This window comes from Antedon bifida, chromosome 11 (assembly GCF_963402885.1).
Source record: "Antedon bifida chromosome 11, ecAntBifi1.1, whole genome shotgun sequence".
NCBI classification, from domain to species: domain Eukaryota; kingdom Metazoa; phylum Echinodermata; class Crinoidea; order Comatulida; family Antedonidae; genus Antedon; species Antedon bifida.
In genome coordinates, this window is record NC_136236.1 from 1,976,582 (window position 1) to 1,995,327 (window position 18,746).

Below are 18,746 nucleotides of genomic sequence, written 5' to 3' on the forward strand. Positions count from 1 at the left end.
TGTAGCAACCAGTATAATTATAGCGCACATTCACCATTCAGGTGACAGTCATATAACTAGGCCTACACAAGAAGATTCTTTAAAATATATATATTATTATTATAAAATCATGCATATGACCCAGCCTCACCATGGTTCAGAGGCAACGTATCTTTGTGTAGGTAGGCCTCATGCCTACTTCAACTTCCTCGCGATGTATAATACACAATATAGTCTATTACTTTTATTGAGGTTAGTTCGTCTGAGCAATAATAATAAATGCATTACGTCACCGTAATTAGGTATACATTAGAGTAGTACAATAATGGAATATTATTGATTACATTGCGATTTAATGAGTGGAGTTAATAATGCACGAGTTAATTACCAAACGCCATTGCTAGCTTTCAGGGTATGAAGATCGCTGAAGCAAATATTGCTCCTTTAAAGGGCCATTCCGGTTAGACTTATGGATTCATGTTAAAATGCTATTCTATGCCCTTTCAAATATTACTCCTTAAAGGGCTATTCCATTTAGACTTATGGATTCATGTTAAAAGGCTATTCTATGCCCTTTCAAATATTAATCCTTAAGGGGCTATTCCATTTAGACTTATGGATTCACGTTAAAAGGCTATTCTATGCCCTTTCAAATATTACTCCTTAAAGGGCTATTCCATTTAGACTTATGGATTCATGTTAAAAGGCTATTCTATGCCCTTTCAAATATTGCTCCTTAAATGGCCATTCCGATTAGACTTATAAATTCATTATATTAAAAATATATTCTATCCATGTTAAAAGGACGTTATGCCCTTTCAAATAAATTCACTCCTTAAAGGGGCAATCCGGTTAGACATTATGGTATAAGTCTAGTGTGAAAATTGCCAATAAATTGCGCGTTCCATAGATTTGAAAGTAATTATGTAATTATAACAGTTAATAATACACAAAAGAGATTATTCAAATAATACAAATTGCATTTTGAAACATTTACAAATACTGAAAATTAACATTCGATAATTTGTTTTTGTTGCTACGAGATCGATGTATAAATTATCAACTGACGGAAAAATGAAAATACAGCTAATTTGAACAACTAATTGTTCATAACTGGTCATAAAGCAAATAATATTTGATATTCAGTTAATAATATAATAATGATAATAGAATAATGTGATTGTTATTTTACATCAGAATCAATTTAATCACTGGGTACAAAGGTTAATTTTTTTTTATTATTTCCACATTTTGTATATCTGGCTATTTTGTGCAACAATTATCATAAGGTGAGTCGAAGAGAAAACATAACATTTTTTTTATATACATATTATTAAAGTTCTAGTACAAAATTTAGAATGCTATATTGATCTTTTTTCGGTACCTTCAGCAACAAATAGATCTTAGTTTTACTCTCAAGCTTGTATTAGTAACCTTATCGTTGACATTGGTGTATTAAAATGTTCATAGGTACCTGATAATGACGTCATTATCATCTCATTATCAGTAACAATTACAATCTCCTGGTAACGAATAATTCAACTTCAATTAAATTCATAATCAATTTATTTTTCAAAATAAAAATCTTCTTCAATAACAATAACAATAACTAAAACCCTGATTTGGAAACAACGTCCGGTCAAATTAAAAATTGCTTTTAACCTGATTGAGGTTTGGGGATAGGGCGTAATGCTCTCTGTTATACCACACTCCTCTCTATTTATGACTTCTTAAGCTCTGTCTACACTATCAAACTCGTTGGACAAAAAAAGTGTGATGTGCCCAAATATGGTAATGATATGCCCAAATATGGTAGTGACATTACATCATCATGTCAATATATGGGCACATCACATTTTTTGTCACATAAAGTTTGATAGTGTAAACAGAGCTTTACCTATACGGTACTGGACTGAATTACTATGGACAATAATATGCTTTGTTATGGGGTTACTATACTAGAAGCTTTATGGTAATATATTTTTTTTAAGCCTGCTCTATCTCATTTGTATTATTACTACGTCCTATAACATTATATTATTGCCATAATATTTGCAACACAAATTCCAATTATGATTCGGATATTCGATCGATATTCTCATGCTTTTTCTACTGCACATGCGCATTATTAGCTTTTGCACATAACTATTTTCTTTTTTTTTCTGAATTATAAATACATAGTCACCTGCATTGAAATTCTTATCACTTACAGTAGTACTTATATTACATTTATTATTCATTATCGGGATTTGATGGGAGGACGAAGAAGTCTCTCTCTTCTGGTGATTTTTAATAATACACAAATCCCGAAAGTCGCGACAAAAGGGCGCGCGAAAATATTAGGCTTTACAGTAGTATTAAGCTGGAAAATAAAAAAGAAAGAATAACGATACATTCAACATTACTGATGGCAGAAAAAAACCCGGTTAAGAGATCATTAATGGGTAGGGCATGATGTTCGACAGAAACTATCATGGAAGGGAGAATGGAAGATAATGTCAGGAAAAGCAACAAACCACTACTAACCACCTAAAAAAAAACAAGAATTATCGTGATATAAAGTACACTGCAATCAAGTACACACCATTTGGAATATTCATCAGCAAACTGATTTCATACAAAATGTTATGAGTATTTGGACTGTGGATGCTGAATCGAGTAGTCGTAAAGATACATAATTGATCTGTGTGACTCACGACTTTTACATTTATGCACATTAAATCTTATTGCTATTGATACGTAAAGGAAACATATCCAATATTATAATTAAGATACAGTACACATAAAAATAGACGGGTGTGCCAACTTGTTGTATTGTCGCGATGAAATAAGCATTATCAAACTAGTCAGATTTCAGTATACTGTATCTTTATGCATCGAATATCTCATTATCATAGTCAAAAAATCTGCAATATCGATGACTAAAATGATCACTTTTCCCGCTGGGATTTCTAGACAATAAGTATATTTGGATCTGGATTATTATTTCGACTGATTATAATGCATCGGGGATAAACAAGTCACCCATTAGCTGTCACGTGTCGTATCAGGTTGGCCAAAATAACGGCGAAAATGCATTATTTGTTAAGCTCCAACAATAATAACCTCTGATGCGGATATGAGCAAACCATACTGAACCATTATCATCTTAAAAAAATTGCATATAATAATACAACATAATGATATAAGAGTTTTAATCAACATTGTGTAAAGGAAAAAGCCAATTAGGCCTAACTGGTAAAAACATGGATAAGTGACTGTTGAGATTATAAAATGTATCCCACATATGTCAAATACACACTAATATGCATATTCCTATTTCATCAAAATATAAGCAGTATTTGAAAAGTGAAAAATAATCAAACATTTTTATAAATTTAGAAATAAATTACAAAAATAAATGAACCTAAATTTAGAGGCAATTTGATGACGTCAACAATTTTAGAATAAACAACAAATAAGCCGACATGTATATGACGTGTACAAGATGTATATATGACGTCACGTTAAGAAAACGCTGACAACAAATATTGGCATTTTAAATGAATTGTTTGCGATCTCGGTATTTCTAATATTTAATTTCGTTTACTTACAATATAACGAGCACGACATATCATACAGATGTATGTGTAAAACTCGTCTTCCGTAAAATAATTTAAAACATGAACGTAGAATTCAATGAACAATTAATTATACTTAAGTAACATTGATCGCCCAAAGTAGAACGAATAATAAATATGAATGGAGATATTTTTTAATGTAAAATTAGGCCGTCAAAATAATAACTCTTCTTTATAATAAATAAGCCAGTTCATCTATGATCAAAGTGAGTGTTTTAGTTATGACTAATTGAATTATAGCCTAAACGTTGAAGATTTTTGCTATGTTCTTTATGTTGTATTGTATGCAATATTTATGGTTAATATAAGTTATTCCTTACAAATTACTCGCCCCTTAATTCTATGACCTCATATTTTTTAATTAAAGCTCTCTCTCATAGCCAGAGATCTTACAGTTTTCAGCGAGCCTGCGCCAATGTCTAAACATTGGACGTGATATGTCAAGACTGCACAACACTTAAACTCTGAACACAATGAATAGGGTACTTTGACATTTTTAAAATGTATTCAATTAATCTTTCTTAATGTGTAATAAGATACAGTAGTATATCATTTATCAGTGCTATGGTATCTACTGGCCAGACATCCTTTCAGTCATATGTTTTAATATTACTGAATACTGAATTCTCTATTTATTACCATGTTGAATTCTATTACACAAGATACACTACATAGATGACATTTCTTACACTTTTAAATTAAATAATATTATGTAAACTGAATCTTGAAATAATTTCACCAATATCTAGCAGTTTTTCTTACTGCTAAATTCGTATTTACAACTTGGTAGTCATTAACCAGAACTAGGTATTGATCCCAAATCAATAGCAATTATGTTTAGTATTGATATGGCTGACTTTGGCAATGAATTTGCATATTATGCTGCTTTGGACGTCTTTATTCACGTTAGTGGAAATAACGATATTGATTGAAGTGCCAACCAGGATTACTTAATTTCATTCTAAAAATGCCTGACATGTTTCTTATTATAATTATGGTAAATTTATATATATATATATAAATTATATGCGTAATTTATAACCTATGGGAGTAACACGTCTCTCAATATAATGTGCATACATAACTAGATGTAGTTAATTCGAAATTGAATGATTGTAAAGAATATCAGAAGAAAATGAAGACGAAGAAAGAGAAGGACAAGGAAGAAGATGAATGAGCAACAGGGGGAAAATGTGAGCTGTATGTAAAGAATAATAATGAGGAAAGAACAGAAGATTAAAACAAAATTGAAGAAAATGAAAATAGACGAAGAAAGAGAAGGAAAAAGGAAGAAGATGAACGAGAAACAGGAGGAAAGTGTAAATTATATGAGAAGAATAATAATGGGGAAAGAACAGAATATTAAAACGAAATTGAAGAAAATGAAAATAGAAAAAGAAAGAAAAGGAACAAGGAAGAAGATGAATGAGCAACAGGGGGAAAGTGTGAATTATATGAGAAGAATAATAATGGGGAAAGAACAGAAGATTAACAAAAATTTAAGAAAATGAAAATGAAGTCTATAAAATTAAGATTATTGAGCAAGAAGTAAGTATAAGAAGAAAAATGATTGAAAACATAATAAACAGATAACAAATATCAATAAATGAAGGGAACTCAAAGAAATTAAAATGATAAGAATAAAAAGACGACAAACAAAAGGAAGAAGACGAATGAGAAACAAAATGAGAATTTTATTTATCTATCTATTTTACATCATCGCACTGAAATATATACCTAGCCACTTAACAGAATTAGAGACTAAAAACGAAGCTGATACGTTCATTTCATCTTGAATAATATGACGAAGCAGGAGTAAAAATCAATAATGTAAATCTAAGAAATCTATCTCACTGAATTCCCTTGAGGAGAAGCAGGCATTATTTTCATTATTCTTTTACGTGATTTTGTATTGAATAGCTGCTGCTGCTTTATTTTCGACATGTAATTCTATTTTCATTCGAAAATAAAATCGTTTTATGTTCATATAATCAATGTTTGTTTATTGGGTTATTAATCGCAATGTTTTTTTGAGAAATATAAGTTAATAAATAAAAACATTCACCGCGAGCTACTTAGGTGGAAAATGAGGCGTTTTTTATTGTATCAAATTTTTAGCCTAATGTTGTTTAAACAGAACCTACTTGATTTTACTTTATACGGATGTCTTCTCCACCCACACCAAGTATGGATGAGGTTGTGGAATTTTTCCCCAACCTTCAATTCCCAGATTTATCAATTGTTTTTATGGAATTCCATAAAAAAGGTTTCATTCCATCACAAGCGACAGTTTTGATGATCCATCGCGTATGATTGGCTAATAACTTGCGGCGCGCGTTGCGCCTAAGTGGGATCCGAGCTTTACTTGGGGCGGGTTTGTGAATTTAAATAATTGCACTGTTACGATGTACATTCAACAATATGGTGAAATTACAAGTTGAATTTAATGTAGAACTACTCCGATTGTATGCTTCCCTACAGCTAATGCATGAGTGAAATATGTCCTATGACATAAATGATTACAACAGTAACTCAGAACACTGATTGAATACGTTAACAGATCATACGATACAACGAATATAGGACTCTATCTAACGTCAATACAAGAAACGTTTAATACAGTATATCCACACTCTCTATTATGGAATAACCATACTATTTATGTGGGGCTCTTCACAATAAAAATAACGGACACAATTTATAACCGTACGTTTCTGCTAATATAGTTTAAAAATATTACGTGTTTATGGGAACCACGTGATCAGACACATTAACATATTGCAACACACAGTGAACATTCTATTTTCTTATGTGATTTTCATCTATATGTGATTCAAGGAGAAATATTATTATTATTATTATATAGTTACTTATCCGTTAAAATTGGTTTTAATGGGTGGATAATAACATACTGGTCATATCCAATTGGATTTTATAATGTACAGTTATCAAAGTCCACATACTGTACACATTATAACATTTGATAGTAAAACCGCAATGACGGTAGCTTTTTCAAGCCTCCACAAGATCACTTTTCACAGGCGGAAAAGAAGACATTTGAGGTGTTATAACTCAGTAAAAGTAAGCTTAAGTAGAAGTGCCACTAGCGTAACATTATCACCATAATCATGCTCTATCATCGCATGACATTTTCTACAATTATCACCAGAATTTGAATCGTTATTAGCACTGGTTACATTTATAGTTACTATATACATTAACACGTCGGACTATGTCCACTAGTTAAAACGTATAGGCCTATAATAGCCATACAATAAATCTTATAATAAAGGCAAAAAAAATCCAAATCGTTTAAATGGTATAGAATACGTAAAGCAAAATGCATGACTTCCAGATGTCATTTTAAGTCACTGTACACGGATTAAAATCCTTTTGGGCTTAAAGTTTTTTAGAAAAGTACTTTATATTATAATACAGTGTCAAACTTTTAATTAATTTCATTCGCTTTTTTTAAATTATTGTAGAAGGATGTATGGCTTTGTAATATGTGCTACCATCGCCGCCATCTTATAGCTTCTTCAGGTTCATGGTACCATCGACAACGAGGTAAACCGTCTGGATCAGGGAGGCGAAGCAGTTTGGACGAAGCGACTATGGCAATAAACGCAGTAAGTTGAATCGTGTTAGACTGCATAGTGCCATATTTTACACTCAGTCTGTCGAATTTATTATGACATGGTTGATAAAAGAGTAGTAAAACACATTGTCTAAATACTTATGTGTATAACTGAATTTATATCAAATAAAGCGTTATCATATGTATATCTCACACTTAGAAGATACCTAAACTTGGCATAATCCACACTCATAATGTTATAAATCGTTATTGTCCATTATACACGAGAATCGCAGTCAGATAATAAATCATTTTGGATAAAGTTTACCCTTTTTTGTGTATTGTGGAGATCCTAATTTTATTTCATATTGCGTGTTCTAAATTTGAATTTGTTTGCAGGGTCGTTCCGAAGGCATACGTTTTGAACGAACCGCCTCATTTTCAGAGTACGAAAACATTCGAGATTCAGTGCTGGAGTCGGTTGATATACAGTATGTTCCAAAAGTTGCTGACGAATTGCGTAAGGTGGCGTCTGAAGGACTCGAGCGGAGTGGTATATCAGAGATTATATCAACTGGTACGTATAGCATTATGCCCATTTTTTTGTGTCTATATATTTTTTTACAATATGAAAACCAACTGAAAATAATTATAATAATATATGCAATAAACATTTATCCCTAAGGAAAATAAAACTAATTTGTCAGTTAAGGCACTAATGCATTTTAAAACGATAACTTCATTAAAGCTGTTACAATGATTCCACACCCACTCACATAGGAGGCATAGTCTCCTCAATGTCAAAACTTAATATAATAATGACATTTATACCCACGACGTTAAAATAACAGTTTGGATATCAAAATAAAGCAAAATTAGCATAGGCCTATATGATTCATATACCGCCTACCCGTTGCATGTTACTAACCTACTTCTCCACGTAATACACTTTATTTTATTATCCATGATGGGCTATATCATAAACGCTTTCATGTCGTTTACGTTTTAATCTATATTTGTGCTTCAATATTTTTAATTTATATTTCAATGGAGATACTTCCACTGCTACCCACATAATTATTATTTTTCAATTGGTTTTAGATATTTCTGTAATAATTACGTTTATAGATCCTACAACACGATCAACATTATTTGGAAAAATAACGTACAAAAAGACGAGAAATTTAGTTATAAATTATTCTCACATGTACCATCCATATATTATTAGCTAGTGAAAGTATAACCCATAAGAAGCCTGCATAATGATGGTAAAGTATTTTAACGCATCATAAACATTCAAGCTGGCGATTAAACGATAAAAATAAATAATGTTACGACGAGGGAGAAATTCTAGAGTTTCATGTCACATCAAATCGCTTAGCATAATAGCTCAGATGACAAGCATAAATGTCACTATATAATTATAGATAAAAAATATTAGCATAAACAATGTAGAACCTATCTCAATATAAGTGTTTATTTAGATTACGTTGCCAAAATACAATCATAGTAGAACTTAATTACTTTGTGAATTTGTTAACTCATTTCCAAGTTTCAAATACATCGATACGTGTATAATCTTCTGCTACGAAACTATCTTTTTCAGGAGTTAAATTTTTGGACCAACGATCAAGCAGCGATGAAACTCCAGACGATCAACAGCATAATCGACAGAGAGATAGCAACCATAGTCTGCCAGAAAATACTATGACGTCATCGTTTTCTGCCTCAGACAGTGGTCTAGAAAGTATGCGAGACGAGGACATTACACCGACTCTTGCCGAGGAATCCCGAACAAGCTTAGATCTTGATGACGAAGAAATGAGAAAAATGCTTATGCAAATGTCAGGCAAAGAAAGTATTGATGCGAAAAGGAATCAGAAGCAAGATGAAGTAATTGTAGAAAATACGGAAATATCAGTGGATGGTGTGAAAACGATTAGCCAACAACAAGATGAAATAGCGAGACCAAACGGTAGTACTTCTGGTAGAGTTGTAGCCTCTTCAATACATGATTTACCGGCTATAAAAGAGAGAAAATCGATTCTTGATAGTGATGAATTTAAATCTATAGAAGAACAAATTTATAGCCATACAGAAGGATTTAAAGAAATCTTTAAATCGTTTAACTTTGGAGGAGAAAAAATTAGCGCTGGATCTACAAGTTCACTTGACAGAGACTCTAGTGATGGACATGATTTTGACGAAGATGAATATGAAGAAGAGGATTTGCAAATGGAAGCATTAGATATTGATAACACATCAACTGTATCTCATGATGACACAGCTACAGATAAAACTTTATCACCGTATCGTGAAGAGATAGAAATGATGCTAGCAAATGGAAAACGAAATTACCCATTAGATTGCGAAAGTTTAAGTGACAGTGAGATCCGGGTTTGTGGAGGAAAAACAAAATCAAAGGTTGTAATTGGAGAAAAGCCTTCACATGCCATAAGTGACCCAAAACTATCAGAAAGAGGTCGTTCCCTTCTAACTGCTGAAGATTACCTTCAACAGGGATGTTTCTTAGGTAAAAACACTGCAAAGTCTTCCTCATTTTACGGATTTCCAAGTGAGAAAGAGGAAAAACCAGAAATGAGATATAGATCTGTAGGTGATTTAACTAAACTAGGAATGGAAACAGAATCTGAACAATTAGCAAAAGCGAATAAAACGAACCGCACTGCTACACCCATTATTGTAAAGTCTCAGTTTCAATATCCTTCGAATCGTAAACAAAAACCGAATTCGCTACCCAAAAGGAAACGTAGTCGACGTATGATTGAAAATCCTCTGTCACCAATTTGGGATGTAGATACGTCAGGATCTCCTCCAGATGCTGACTATTCATCCGGAGACTTTCCGTCTCCGGAATATGCTGACCCATCTCTGGCAGAAGAGTCTCCTCTTGAGTACGAAGATGAGGAGGACATTGATATTGAAGAAGAAAGCATGTATGATAACACCATACATCATTACAGCAAAGACTCTCAAATGAATGACATCTACGGGAGTGGCGATTTAGAAGATTTACTAGAGGAAGATGACGAAGACGAAGAGTTTCGTCTTCACGAAGAGTATTCAAGAAAATCAAGTTTAACACCAGAAGATGCCTTTCAATTAGAAACAGTGATGGAAGAAGAGGAAGAGGAATATGAAATACAAGAGCAACTGCCATCACCTGAAAAGATTTCTACTGGATCTTCTGAAAAAGTGGTCGAAAATAATGAAGTATTATTTGAATCTTTTTCATCAGATGCGGACAGTAAAGAAGATGTATCAATAAAAACACCAAAGCACAGACCGCCGCCTCTAAAACTCTACCACGATCATACAAAAGTTACACCAGTTTCAACAGTTTCGTCTAAATCAGATACTCAAGTTTTAGAATCACCACCAACTCCAATTGAAACTAGTAAATCGTTTGAGAAACCTATACTCGCTAAAATTGGAGATACAGTTACCTCGCCAGATACTAGTAGACAGCAAAAGAAGGCAGACGAAAATCCAGTAACAGAAAAGAAAAAACCACCAACACCGAAACCTAGACATAAACCTCCAGCACCCCCACCTATTCCCCCGAAGCCGAGTTTGTCATCAATACAACGAACACAATCTCAAAAAGGAGTAAGCTCAGTAAAAGAAATTAAACAAACTTTTCAGCAAACGTCACAAGTAGCTACAAAGACGTCCAAATTCGTTCAGGAGTCACCACAGTCTCCGCGGCTTTTAGCAACATTTAGGCAGTTACAAGAACAAGAGGGTTCCAGTAGTGTTGGCCGAGAGGGAGAAAGTTTGCAAGAGAAAGTGCAACAATTTGAACAATTCATCAGAGATACCAGTAGCAGTCCATTACCAGAATCACCTAAAAGGATCAGTAGGTCACAAAAAAACTCGGATTCGTCTGACAACAGTACACTGATTACTGATTTAAAACAAGAAAATAAGACAGGTGAACCCCGACCTACTGCAGCTGTTAGAAAACATGTACCCGCTCCGAAGGATGGAAATATTGAAGGAGACGATGCAAAATCAACAGCAACAGTCGCAACAAGTACAAGTAAAGAAGATGGTGAAGTTTCAACTAAAAGCGTTACTAGAATCGCCAGTAGCAGGAAACATCAACGCGTTTCAGTTGGAACTGAAACTGTACCTGAAAAGGAAAATGATGACAAGGAGGGTGATAAAGCACCGATTGCAGTCATGTACACAACAAAAGGCACACATTTACTTTCAATAAGATCCAATCAACCAGATTCTACCGACGTTCACCAACTGGAAAGTCCTTCGATATCCCCGACTTGTCCAACAACCAGTAGCATAGCTGTAGGAACCAGCCCAGAAGGATCCCCGCCAACTTCCGATTCTGAATCATTATTTGTCCCAAAAACGAAGATGTTCCGAGAAAAAGGGGTCGGTACTGACCAAGACGTGTCTACTGCTGTGTCATCAACATCGTCACGTGGATCCAGCGGATCATCGACACCAGAGATGATTGTTAAGAGAAACAGTAAACGTTTACCTGTTACCGACGCCTCTACCACACCGTTGATGCCCACCTCTTCTTCTCGGCAACATACCTCTGAGGGTCAATCAGAATACTCTTCGAAAATGTTCTCATTACCAGGAAAACCACCGAGCCATAAAAGGCATGCTTCAGGAGTAAGTAACATTTATTTTCTCACAACTTATTATTGGAAGGTTATCGCTTCTTTTGATACACTTAAGTATGTTGTTCTTCAATGTATCATTCGGTTTTAAAGACCCATCATGAAAACAAGATTACATTCTGAGAATACATAAAAAGTCATCAACATTTAGACCATGATTTTTACAACTTTAAATAAGATATAGCTTGGGATTACCAATAAAAAATTAAATTTATAATACAAAAAAAAAATAACCATATATTATATAATTTTCATTGAACAGATTCAAGCTCAAGGCAGTGATGTTTCTGACTCTGATTCTGAACGCGGAGGTAACTCAGAAACAATGTCTAAAATTCGACGAAGACTTCCACCAGTACCAAGCGCACGTTTATCAACAACCTCTGTCGGAATGACAGGAGATAGCGCCAATGAAGAATCAGATTCCGACAAGACATTGAATCTACAGTACATAAGGGAGATGCTCAGGAGGAAAGCAGCAGAACTTGAAAAACAGAAGCTTGAAGTAGAGCGTGCTGGGAAAAAAACAGAAGAGGATAAGAAAAGACTTGATATGACAGCAGCCAGAATATTCAGACGTCAGGAAAGAAGACAAAAAGGTACTGGCATGATCTTTGATGTTGATGAAATGGTTATGATGCACGACAGTGAGAGTAAATCATCAGATGATGAGAGATCAAAATCGATGTCAGATCTCGATGACGTCCTAAGACCCTTCTCGCATGGATTCCAGTTGACGAAATCAGAAGAGGATATCATCAAGCAGATTGAGAAGCAAATATCTGAGTCGACTGGAACTCAGTATAAAGCTTACGAAAGATCAGAGATAGAAAGGGAAGTTCGTCAAAAGTATGGATTATCTGATGACTTAAGAAGGATCTCAACTGCTCAAAGGAAGAAGCACGATTCACGTTGTACTCACAGTGATGGTGAATTTGAGGATACCATTTACGACTCGCATATGTCAAGGAAGAAATTCCAATCAGATGCGTCTGTACGGAGAACCAATAGTTCGTCTCCGCCTGTTCTTCGTCAATATAGAACAAAAGACAAGAAGAGACTCGTAAGTTATATATTACCAACATAATACTTTGAACAGCTATTAAACTTTACTAGCAATGTGAATGTATTATCAATTGTAAAGAAAAGCTCCAGAGTTTTACACTATTTTAACAACACAATTAATATGTATGCATAGTATTACAGTTCATAATTATACATAGTAAATCGTGCAGCAGTATATTGGTATATATCATTATTTTAATCATTGCATTCTTATTTTTAAGATTGATGAAGAAAAACTAAGCAAAGAAGGTGAACTAATTGAAAGAAAGATACGCGAAGACCAAGAAAGGCAATTTAGGAAAGAAATAGAACGTCGAAAGCGCCAAATGGAAGAATCTGCCAAACGACTGGAGCAGATAAAAGCACAACGTCGTAGCGACTGGACTGGACAAACGTCTAAATTAAGTCAAAGTATGGGTGATATACAACGAACCGACAACAGACACTTGGGTGCTGGTATGAAAACCATGTCAGATGCTCAACTCGACGAAACTGATGGATCTCACACTCTGTCACTATCTTCTCCATATTTACCCGACAGAGGACAATCTGTATTGAAACGCGATGCCCACGGCCTTATTCTGCCTCTAGATGATACTCCTTCTCAGTCAATAAGAAGGGATTACCAGTCAATTCAAGAAGGGCGCGAAGATATTCCGAATTTCAAGTCTGGCTCTGATTCGTCTGATACTCGGGGTTACAGGTCAAGTCGACAAACAGACGGTTCGTCTGATTCAGATTCATATCAGCATCGAAATGAAAGGGTAAATCTTCAACATTTTTACCGAAATCAAATAAAACAAACAATTAAATCAAAAGTACATATATTCACATGTCTGTAGATATAATGTAGTCTATTGTTTCTGATTGTAGAGGCGCTATGACAGTATCGGACGTGAAACAAGCAGCCAAGTTCATGGAGTAATGCTTGGGAAGCCATTACTCAGTCCATCCAAGTCAGCTCCACAGAGAAGCATGGGATCGTCACCTATTCCTGTCTCATCCACGCAATCTTATCCAAATCTGGAAGGTATAAAGTCTCCATAATATTTGGCCTTCAAATACTTTGCACGATCACTCTATGAGTGCAATATAGCAAAACTTTGCACACTCTTCTATATCAATTATTATATCATAGTAACTTTTGCACGTTATGTTAATATTGTTCTTTAAACTTATTTACAGCATGCTGGAATGAACTTATATTTCAAATGTAAAATACAATCATAATTATATTTCATACTGCTTTTAAACCAATGCTTGAAAATGTTTAATTTCTATACATAACTGCACATAAGTTTGGTAATATGGACGGCTTCATGGTAAAGCAGTTTAGAATGGTAGAATCAATATTACTTCCTATACTAAATTATAGTATTTTACTGATATCATATAATATTCGAGTTTGACTTAACCAAGACGCCTTCTATAGTTATCAAACTTATTTCCATAATGTAACGTCTTTATTGGATGTTTGTTTTTCTCGCGTTGTACTGTGTTGTAGCTGGCATGATCTATCCCTACATGCACCTTAGTACCATGTCTCTTCCTGATCGTGTAGTCCATATGAGCAAAGATCAACTTCTGGATTATTATCAGAAAGCTTACGGTAAGGTCATTTTTTTTTTCTAAATTCTCATCCTTTTCTATTAGTCTCATATTTCGACAGTGGCACCATCAAGAAACACACACGTTTACGCACGTGTAGCATACTACACTATAGCATCATTTTTTACGCGCGCGTATGTTTCTGCGTGGTGTCAATGACGATGTATTCTCAAGGAACTATTTTACCTATGATGCTTAATATAATCTTGGATTAAGAATAAGTTAAAATATTTTCTTGATAATAACAGTATAATATTCTTACTAACATGCTGAACATTTATCGCATATATAATACATTATTTAACGGTAGTATAGTTACACAAATGTTTCCTTTAAACCTGGCTTTTTTATTTATGAAAAATATACAATGCTTGTCACATTAACAATATTGGTATAACTTCATTATCTTCCATGTGTAATTATAACTACATTCTAAAATGAACTTAGTTACACACTCTTTATATCATGAAAAAAAGCCTCTCGTAGTACTAATGCAATGCCTTCAAATATTATAATTATAAGATTAAACTTGCGATAAACCAAAAATGATATGAAGTTAAGAAGAAGAATCATGGGTAATACTACACGTTGTTGCTCGACATTATGACGTCAGACAAGACACTGATATGTCAGTAATGTTAGTTTAATCGAAAGATATATGAATGCGCAGTCACGAAAACAACTAAACAAGGTTCCAGCAAACCTATTTACTTCGAAGCATGTTTCCACTGCCGATCATAACAGCTTGATTGCCCCGGATTCATGACCAAATGCCGCCGAATCGGTGTACGTCGAGAAAGGTACCGGTACCCAATTCGACCATTTCTTTCAATCGCTTGATGGGGGTTTTAACAAATTGATCTGATTTGTGGACATTACATTTCACCTGCTTCTGAGATACAAACGAGAACACAAATTCCAAAAACAACAATATTAACTGCTACAATAATGTTGTTTGATGGTATAGGTATCGACGATACCGACATCATAAATATGACGTGCGCGTACTAAATCCGTTCCCTTTTCATCAGCTTCTGAACGCGTACACACATATGACTGAGTAAAGCGGTAATTAGTTACATAACTATTAAATATTTGTGTAAGTATTCATTAACCAATGGACTTTGCTCTGAATCCCGGAGATGTATTTAAATATAAATCAATATACTATAGATGTTGCACAACTAAACTTTCAAATGTATCAAGATTGTTAGATATAAACAATAATTTAGTGATGTTTTGATCTTGCTTATTAAAATCTTATCAATATAAATGTACTGAGAAGGATTGAAAACAATACATCAATATTACAATTATCAACTACATAAAATGATAATACCGCACTGTAAGTTGATAATTTAAATTTACCCGAGAGTAAAATAGACTCGCCTAATTGATGAAAATAGAGCGAGCGCAAATCAGAAATAAAACATCACAAGCAGTTTATCAATTGTGACTACCGGGGTACGTTCGTACAAAACTAATCAGTATACATTCCAATACATGTAGATGATAAATACATTTAGTAGATTATGTCTGTAAAGCGTTATTAAGATTGTCTGCTTTCTTGCCCAGCTGATTATTATTATAGTAGCCAGGAGGTAAGGATGGAAGCGAGTGAGTGGACACGCCGAGGAGGAGACGATAGCGATGTTGAGGAATACAGAAGTGCTCCAATTCACAGAAACCGACAAAGCTCATTTTCAAGCTACAAATCAGAACCAGTGGTAAGTTAAATTGTATTTTATTCCATTCATTTATATATTTTGAAAAAGCATTTATTCAAGTTGTTTTTCTTATGCGTAATAATTACAATAGCCCGAAAAATAACTAATTTTTATGATTTTAAACGTTTGCGAAGAAGCAACGATTACTTGGATGAAAGTTAATGTTTAGTTAGTGTTTACGCAATTCAACCAATAGATACACCATTAAAATGAGGGTGTTCAGGTGTGTGGTTGGTGGCAAAAATAATAAACCGAAAAATACAGTTTAGAAAAAAGATATGTATTCACAAAAATACTAATGTATGGCCATTGACAAAATATTTAAATATTCGAATTTAAAACGAAAATTATTTGTTGAATTATGTTAACATAATGATTATGTAATTTGATTGGTGTTGATGTGGGCCTTTATAGGCCTAATTAATCTTGTTTACCCTTTACTGCGTATGTTGGTTAATATTACGCGGTGGTATTATGGAGACTGTTTTATCACCACTTAGCTCAGTTTATGGTAAAGCTTGAAAATAATTATCTTGCGTTGGCGTTGTTTCGTTTGTTTCTGAGGAGGATATTGACAATTTGTTTACAAGACATTGATGTGTACACTCTAGATATAAACTGGGTTAAACGTATATATTTACTTTAATTAAGATTATTAATTAAGTCTCCATAGGAATGACGTCAAATGTTCTAGAGTAACGTTTAAAATCCGTGCTACCGTAACGTTAAGTTTTCGGTCGTTTTCTACGGAATCCGGAATGCGTTAGTGTTAACGGTTGTACTGTATTTATTACACTCAAGCTTGACAAATAATACAGTGGTCAGTTTTGTTGTTGAATGTTTGTTTTATAAATCTATTTCACACAGGTCCGGGAGTATTCGTTCCCTACTAAAAAGTTTTATTTAAGTAAAGATCCTTCTGATAGATCATCTAGAGGCAATGGTCTAGGCATGCGAATTGTCGGAGGCAAGTTTATACCCGGATCTAGACAAGTAGGGGCGTATATTGCTGAAATATACCCTGGAGGGGTCGCTGAAAAAGTACCTGGTACGTAAACAACAACAATATTTTAAGGCGTATTATCAAAATTTAAAACTATAATATATATACTGTATACAAAAAAATACAAAAAAATAATTATACAGTTATGGAATAGCAGAGAATAACCCTTTAAGCTGGGAAGCTTGTTTCAGAATGGGTCCTCTTTTTGCATTTATTGAATGAAGAAAAAAGATTAAAATCAATCAATTGATACGCCTGTTTGATGCACGAAACAAACATAAATTATTATATGTTCTTTTTATAGAACTTCAGTTAGGAGATGAAATATTAGAATGGTGTGGGGTTTCACTAGAAGGCAAAACGTATGAAGAGACTCAACAATTAATTAGTGGTTCAGACGGAGAAGTTGAAATTGTAATAAGAAGGTACCGTGTACTTTATTTGATACTGCGATGTCTTTAAAATCAATACGAGTTTGCTAGAAACAATCTAGATACAGTACTTTCAAATAAACCTAAAGCTCTGTCTACACTATCACAAAAGTGTGATGTGCCAAAATACGGTAGTGATATGACGTCATCGTGTCCATATATGGGAACATCACAATTTTTTAATGGAAATACTGTATCATTGCCCATGAGTTCCACAAGGAAAACATTGCTTTGAGAGCGTAATTGTAAGACTTTTTTTATTCATTAATTACAGTGGAGTTTGCATGATGGATTCACCGCGAAAAAGCGCCTCATCTAAACAAACGTCACATGGTAGTAGGCAATTTGCTATTTACGGTAAGATTACACTTATAGGCCTAGAATATTTATTTTTATACTAACTAACACTGGAGAAAAGCACGTGTCTTGGGGTTACTTTTGCATAGAAGCCTTTTTTTTTGGTTTTTTTTTTTTGCTTTCGTGTGTACAATTTTATAGTGTCATAATTATGTATTTATCGTTTCATCGGAGGACGTACCTCTTCAGAGTGACGAGTTAAGATCTAGTTTCCATTATGTACCCGATAACATTAGTAAAAGTTGCCTATGAAATAATTTACGCGATAAACTGCAAGTGAGTCTTACTTATTGAAAATTGCTTCCTAGCGAGCGTAAGACGTTCACTAAAGCCTCGGATTATGGAATCAGTCGGATTTGTATTATTTGCTTTGCTAATGTAGGTCTAATTGATGGCTTCTCTGACAGGTATTATGATGTCCACATCGTCAGCCTACATAACAAAACGCGTTTTTATGATCATAAAACGCTCCGCTTGATTTACGAGTTATACAGCATGTTATGCGTGCGTACATTTTGCGCCATTAGATAATCTTTTAATATGTTTTATTTCTATCGTAGAAACCGATGGTAAATGTACGAATGGCGTTGACCCGCGTACTCTAACCAAACGACTAGAAGGCATCCAATCACATTCTCCGTCTCAATCAAGTGAATCGTTTTCAACAAGCCAATCAACGTCTAGCAATACATCCACACCAAAGGTA

At 34.0% G+C, this 18,746-nt stretch overlaps 1 protein-coding gene across 2 annotated transcripts in view; it reads left to right on the plus strand.

The window, feature by feature from the left end:
• LOC144856287 (uncharacterized) overlaps positions 1–18,746 on the plus strand; it is a 31,827-nt gene that overhangs the window by 2,614 nt on the left and 10,467 nt on the right. For both annotated transcript variants that reach the window (XM_078714242.1, XM_078714243.1), the window contains exons 3-13: positions 7,085–7,228; positions 7,576–7,753; positions 8,783–11,841; positions 12,112–12,912; positions 13,136–13,678; positions 13,788–13,944; positions 16,098–16,249; positions 17,117–17,297; positions 17,557–17,677; positions 17,958–18,040; positions 18,601–18,743. In XM_078714242.1, the coding sequence (XP_078570368.1) occupies positions 7,085–7,228; positions 7,576–7,753; positions 8,783–11,841; positions 12,112–12,912; positions 13,136–13,678; positions 13,788–13,944; positions 16,098–16,249; positions 17,117–17,297; positions 17,557–17,677; positions 17,958–18,040; positions 18,601–18,743 (5,562 nt within the window). The remainder of the gene's footprint in view (positions 1–7,084; positions 7,229–7,575; positions 7,754–8,782; positions 11,842–12,111; positions 12,913–13,135; positions 13,679–13,787; positions 13,945–16,097; positions 16,250–17,116; positions 17,298–17,556; positions 17,678–17,957; positions 18,041–18,600; positions 18,744–18,746) is intronic.